Source organism: Anneissia japonica, unplaced genomic scaffold (genome assembly GCF_011630105.1).
Source record: "Anneissia japonica isolate Jap-2015-1 unplaced genomic scaffold, ASM1163010v1 scaffold1984_len102452_cov112, whole genome shotgun sequence".
Taxonomy (NCBI): domain Eukaryota; kingdom Metazoa; phylum Echinodermata; class Crinoidea; order Comatulida; family Comatulidae; genus Anneissia; species Anneissia japonica.
The window spans coordinates 57,824-64,501 of record NW_022692541.1 but is presented as its reverse complement, the minus strand read 5'-3'; the positions used below and the strand labels follow the sequence as shown (position 1 = coordinate 64,501).

Here is a 6,678-nt window from a genome sequence, read left to right as displayed (position 1 = left end):
ATTTTTTTTGTTTTTTAAAAAATTTGGTTAATTTATGTGATTCCGCTACCAAAAAAGTGATTTTTTAAAAATTTCTCCAAAAGTATTGATTTTTCAAAAATGAAAGTACAGGTGATAATAGACTACTGATAGATGGATCAGAAAATAATAGGCTTTAAATAATTTTTTTTTTATATTTTTAGAAATAAAGGTTTTAAAACCGTGATTCCGCTACCAAATGTAGTATCGGAATGACGTGTATTTCCGCTACCAAAATATGCTACCCACTAAAATAGCAACAAAATTCAACTTCTTTTCCAAGTATCAAATGGATTAACAAATTTCAATAGTTAAATGATACAAATAAACAATAATTAAAGCTTGGATCAACTTTGTTGTTCAAATGCAAGTTTAGGTATGGGAAAAGGGCGATGTGTATTTTCTCAGAAACTTCCAATAAACTTTCTACTTTAAGAGTTTTGCTTCAAAGAGGTACTTGTTAATCAAATAAATTTACTTATAATAAACAACTTATTTAAATTTGTATGGTTGGTTTTTACTCCACCTACTAAAGTTAAGTGCTTGCTATTGGCTCACAAACCAGTGACAAATGTATTCTTATGCATCTTAAAGAATACTGCATCACTTGTTATTTTTTTATCATCGAGATCGCACGAGTACCAAAATGCCATTAACTGCTGCAGAGAAGTCAAAGCGATACAGGGACAAGTTGAAAGAACGTATTAGCCCTGACGAGTATAAAAGAAGAGATCGGGAACGTAAAAAGAAAAAGAGACAAGGCTTGTCTAATCGTGAGCTGAAGAAGTTGAGAGCTGCTCAGGCAGAAAACCAGAGGAGATACAGACAAAAAGTTTGTGAGAAAGAGAATCTCAATTGTTCTGCACAGAGCCTCGGAAAGGCTACTAAGCGTGTCATTGAAACACTACCTAAGAGTCCAAGGAAGCGTAGTAAATTAGTTAAAATACTTGCTGAGAAGTTTGCAGCATGCGACACTGAAGTCATACTTGCACAATCAGGATGTCAAGGTTTACCAAAGTCAACACTTGATGCCGTAACATCTCACTTTTGCCATGACGATATTTCCTGGCAAAGCCCATCTAGAAAAGACGTAATAGCAATCAAGGCCAATGGTGAAAAGAAGTTGGTGGCAAAGCGGTTCTTGCGAATGTCTTTGAAAGAATGCCATGCTCTCTATCTTGAAAGGAACCCTGAAAACAAAATTGGACTAACTAAGTTTACCTTACTTAGGCCAACACATGTTTCACTATCCAGACACTTTCCACACAATTTATGTATTTGTAAATACCACGAAAATGTCAGGCTACTTTTACAGGCTGTGAAGATAGCTACATCTGCCACTAATATTCAGACAGAATTTCGGCCATTCATTGACAGCATAACGTGCAACCAAGAGAATGAAAATTGTATGTACCGAAGATGTGATGCCTGTGTATCAAAATTTGATGACGTATTCTCTTTTCCGGCGGCAGTTGAAGACACCAGGATAAGTTGGTACCAATGGACTTCCGTTGAAGGCCACATGGAAAAGGCAAGTTTTATTTTTTATCTCAAAAGTTATTTTTTTCAAATAGTATATTATTTTATATATTATATATTTTTAATGAATATGTTTGTAAAATTTCAGGTTGAACAGCATGGAAATCTACATGAATGTGTAGCCCTACTTCGTGAACAGACACCATCATTTTTGGTTCACACATTCATAAAGAGACAACAAAGCCAATATTTTGAAGCCGAGAAGCAGAAAGCAGATGATGAGTATGCTGTCATTCAAGTGGATTTTGCAGAGAACTTTGCGATAGTACACCAAGATGAAATCCAGAGTGCTCACTGGAGTCACAAACAAATAACATTGTTTACGTGTTGCGCACATGTAGGAGATGGTGTCCAGTCATACGTTATAGTGAGTGATGAAATGAATCACGGCAAGTATGAAGTAGCGGAATTCCTTGACTGCATTATAAGGGATTTACAAACAAAGTTCCCTGGATTGAATACAGTCTCCTTCTTCAGCGATGGCGCCGCAAGCCAATTTAAGCAAAAGTACTTGTTTGAGAATCTTACATACTTTAAACACGATTATAACATTAGCTGCTCATGGAACTTTTTCGCAACATCTCACGGCAAAGGAGCAGTAGATGGGATTGGGGGGGGGGGTTGTAAAGAATTCGGTTTTCCGCAAAATGAAGTTAGGTGCCTTTGTTAATGATGCAGAGTCTTTCACCAAAGTGGCTATGGAAAGTGCACCAGGAATTAACATTAAGCTTCTTTTATCTAAGGATATTTTGAAAAAAAAAAGTAAACTTGATGGACGATGGGAAAAAGTAAAGACTCTGCCAAATACACAGAGCATACATTTTGTGAAGCCAGTTGCTGATCACACTGTGAAATATGCAACCTACAGCAGTTCAAATGATGTGAAAGAGTTTGTACTGGTACCACCAGAAGTGTCATCTCTACCAAGGAAAGAAGTTGTGTCGCACACTGCTAACTGTGGAGATTTCATTCTCGTAAAATATGTGGCCGACAAGAGCAACAAGTTATTTAATTACGTCGCTCTAGTTACTGAAGTTCAATCTGATGGTTTGCTGGTAACTCATTTGTTCAAAAATGACAAAGATGGGAAAGTTTTTGTAGTCAAGGAAGTGACAGACAAAGTTGGATTAATTGATTCAGACCAAGTGGTGGCTGTTCTTCCTTCTCCATATATGGACAATAGAGAAAGATATCATTTTGAGAGAGCAATAACTGATGCTTTGTGAGGTTTTAATGCTTCAATATACAAACAGATTGACCATTAACATCTGTAATTTTGTGGAAATTCACATGCTGCTTTTGGGTGTTGTTAATATACTTAAGAATCACCAGTAAATTATAGCAATATTCCAATGTCATTCCGCTACTGTCATTCCGCCACTATAATTATATTCATAAATAATGATATATATTTGATTAAGTTGAATAATTAAACAACTATATTTCTCAGAATGTTTTTAAGTATAGATAGGCAAACTCTAGACTAAAAATATAATGTTATTGTGTTTTGGTATATACAGTATAAACAATCCAATATTTTTATTAATTTTCATAATTTTTATAATTGTGTTTGAGACTTGATAAATTAAAATAAATTTTGTTTCAAGTGAATTGCTTCAGCATTGTTTTCATAAAAAGTGAAGGATTTTACATTTAGTCAAGAAGGTTTTTCATAAATATTAATTTCAAATGCACTTTTATCAATGGTCATTCCGCTACTGTGATTCCGCTACCAGACATGGTCTTATATTTTTATAAATATCTCCAAAACTATAAACATTTATAAAAATCAATGTTTTGCATTCAATACTACACTAAATTATGATTAACTGAGATGTATTCAATTTTTAAATCACTTTCATAAATCAGAGGGTTTTAATAAAATGTGAAGTGGTAAAAATAGAGGGTATTTTTTTTGTCTTTCCGCTACCATACATATTTTTTGATATTATATCAAAATTGTGATAGATTTAAAAAAAAACTAGGGTGGAAATTATAGATGGATTCCATAGTTATGTAAATATGATAATTATTCCAAGAATTAGAATGGAGTGTAAATATGACATTAGATTAAAGTTAAAAAGTTCAGGAAAATAGTGATTCCGCTACCGTGAAATTGCCCAAAACCTAAAGCAAAAAGACTGTTACAACAGTAATTTAATCAATTAATAATTAATTGAAGATTCTGAACAATATCTCTATAATGCAGTTGGATACAAAAAAATACCATTTTTTTTTAAAGGTAATATTTATTTTCTGTCTAAAAGTTTGTGGGATAAAATGCATTAACTAGGTAAAAAGTGGACTATTGGTCATTGATTTAATTTTTTTTTTTTAAAATCAAATTAAAAAAATCATTTTTTAATCTTTAAAATTAGCTGGTAAACGATCTACTGTAAACAATAACTATTATAATCTTGACAATAATATCCTGTATATTCTACACAAATATGCAAATGCAGGAAACGTCTGTTAATTATAATCACATTTTTAAAAAAATGATTCATAATGTATAACTGTAAATGTCTTTTATCTGAAAGATCAGCACTTGATAATAATAATAACTGAAATCACCAATTGGGTTCATTTTTTTTATAAAAATGTTAAATAATAAAAATTTCTAAGCGAAGAAGGAAAACACTCTTGCGCAGTTTGACTAAATTAAACAATAAAAAATCAAAATTAACAAAGAGATACAATTATGACACAAAAAAATCTACAAAAGCAATGAAAATATTTACAAAGTTTGAAAAAAACCTTAATAATAATAAAAAAACAAAGATAATTTTTAATTAAAGATAGACAATCACTATATTTTCAACTACTATATTACTTTAAGAGAAAATTATTAATAAGTTTTCCAAAAAACAATTAACTTTGATTGCATTTGATATCAGCAGTAGGGTGCAGATGTTTGAGTCACAATTACTCTACAACAGAAAACCCTCACAAAGAAAGTGAAAGGCAAATAAAACAACAACAGGTTTTTGGTTGTCTGCATAGTTGTCTAACTACAAAATCATATTTTCATCAGTACTCTGATAATAAACTAATATGTTATATTTATAATTGGCAACTCATAGTCATTTTCGCTCACTTTACTGTTTAATTTTCAATCATTGTATTATTAATATACTGTAAGACATCCAGGTAAACATCAATACCATGCTGAGAACTAGGTCTTAATGGGTTAATTTCTTGTTGAAGTTGTTGATAAACCTCATCTATTAAAATATTTCTTGGCTCTTCTACCATAACATGGTCTGTTACTCCTTCTTCCAACTCTTCTGGCTCTATAACATCCTATAAAGAAATTCAAGTAAACTCATTAACACCTTAAAACATCTATGCATCTCTCATTTTATCAACATCACACAGTAAGCATCTCTTAATTTCTATTTTAACATTTTGCTATTAAAATTGTGTACAACAATAGTACAGCAGTAATCTAAACTTGAATATGGTGATTGTTTCTACTGTGGATTTTGAAAGAAAGATGAAACTGTACTTTATTTCTGTATTTAAAAATAAAATTATAAATAAATAATCAATATTTACACTTTCGTTGGATAAGATTAATTTTTAACAATTTCTAGTCTAAATATCATATCCTAGGCCAATTCATTTGTGTGCACACTGCATCTAATAAATATTGCATTTTTGAGAAAAGAAATTTTGAAAGTTTCAACCATTATTAGGTTTGAAATAAAACTAAAGAATAGGGTGATGATGTTTGAACCAATAAGACTTTATATATTATATCGTAAAAAATAGCTTGATTTGTTATATATGAACAGGCTTGCAGAATTAAAAAAATAAAATGGTTGCACAGATTGCAACCAAGGTTTAAGTTTTAGTTGCCCTCCCAAATTTTTAACCGGCCTGTCTCATTTTTTAGTTGCAAATTCCCCCCCACCCCCGCCACCCCCCAACATTTTTGGTTTCCATTGACTGTCAGGCAATTGATTCTGTAGGCCTTAATGAATTGTTGTTTGTTTTAAAAACAACAAACATTTACAGGTATAATCATTATCTGCTTTTGTATAACTTTCAACCATTTTCTATCATAAATATTTATAATACTTTAAACACATTATTAAATACCTCTTGTAAATCATCATTATCATTATCCTCAACATCACCTTCATCAAAGCCAATGAACTGTTCCAGTTGACCATCAACCCACAACTGGGAGGAGTTTTTCCTCCCTCTGTTCTTATCTTGTGGTTTGTCCAACCATCAACACAGTCTTCAAGAGATTTGTTGATTCTTGCTTTGTAGACATACTAAAGCGCAAACAAGTGGACCTCATTAAATCTATCCAAATCTCCATTGTCTTCCAAATAATGAAACAACTGACAGAAATAATGGAGAGATCCCTGGAAAACATCTCCCCATAATCTTTCGATTCTCTGGTTGTGTGTGCTCTTTCCAATAATTAGACCAAACAAACCAATCCAGGGTAAAGTACAGGTACTTTCGTTCAGGCAAAAAATGAAATAAGGCAATATATGCATGTTACAAGAGTCCAATAAAATTTGACGTTTAAGAAAATTCTGTAAAATTTAGTTTAACATAAATTAACAAAGCTTTTATGTTGATAGTTATTTACTGTCACACACTGTGCTTTGTTTACTATACAATATATACAGTATGAAAAAAATTAACATAATTTCTATTCCCTTCAGGTCTACGCCTCTCAGTGAACAGTACTATAGTATTTCAGGGGTTCCGCGAATAATAATAGCCAGAAAATATTAATTTGCACACTATCAGTATAAATTCTGATGATTACTCTATGGTCTCTATAACCTATTATTTTAACATTCATGGAAGATTTTCTGTGACCATTATTTTCGTTAAAAAACGTTACATAAAAATGAAATTGTTTTAAGAAAAATAATTCATTTTTAAAAAGGAGATAATGTTGTCGTTATTTTTTTATTAATTCTATAAATTACTGTTTGCTGGGGAGGGACAGACTATAAAAAAATTTTCAATAGATTTGCAAGAATAATTGGTTAAGAACAGCAATTATTGTACTTGTTCCAACTTAAGCAAATTAGTTTGAGGATATGATGATGGACAGTGTACAGTAATTTCCAAAGATTTGGATGAATA

General features: G+C 31.4%; 1 protein-coding gene across 1 annotated transcript; it reads left to right on the top strand.

Annotated features, from left to right (window-relative positions):
- The first annotated feature begins 664 nt into the window (after nt 1-664).
- Nucleotides 665-4,811, top strand: LOC117100325. The gene has a single exon (XM_033239973.1). The coding sequence runs from the start codon at nt 665-667 to the stop codon at nt 2,225-2,227; it is 1,563 nt and encodes a 520-aa protein (XP_033095864.1). The 3' UTR covers nt 2,228-4,811.
- The last annotated feature ends 1,867 nt before the right edge of the window (nt 4,812-6,678 follow it).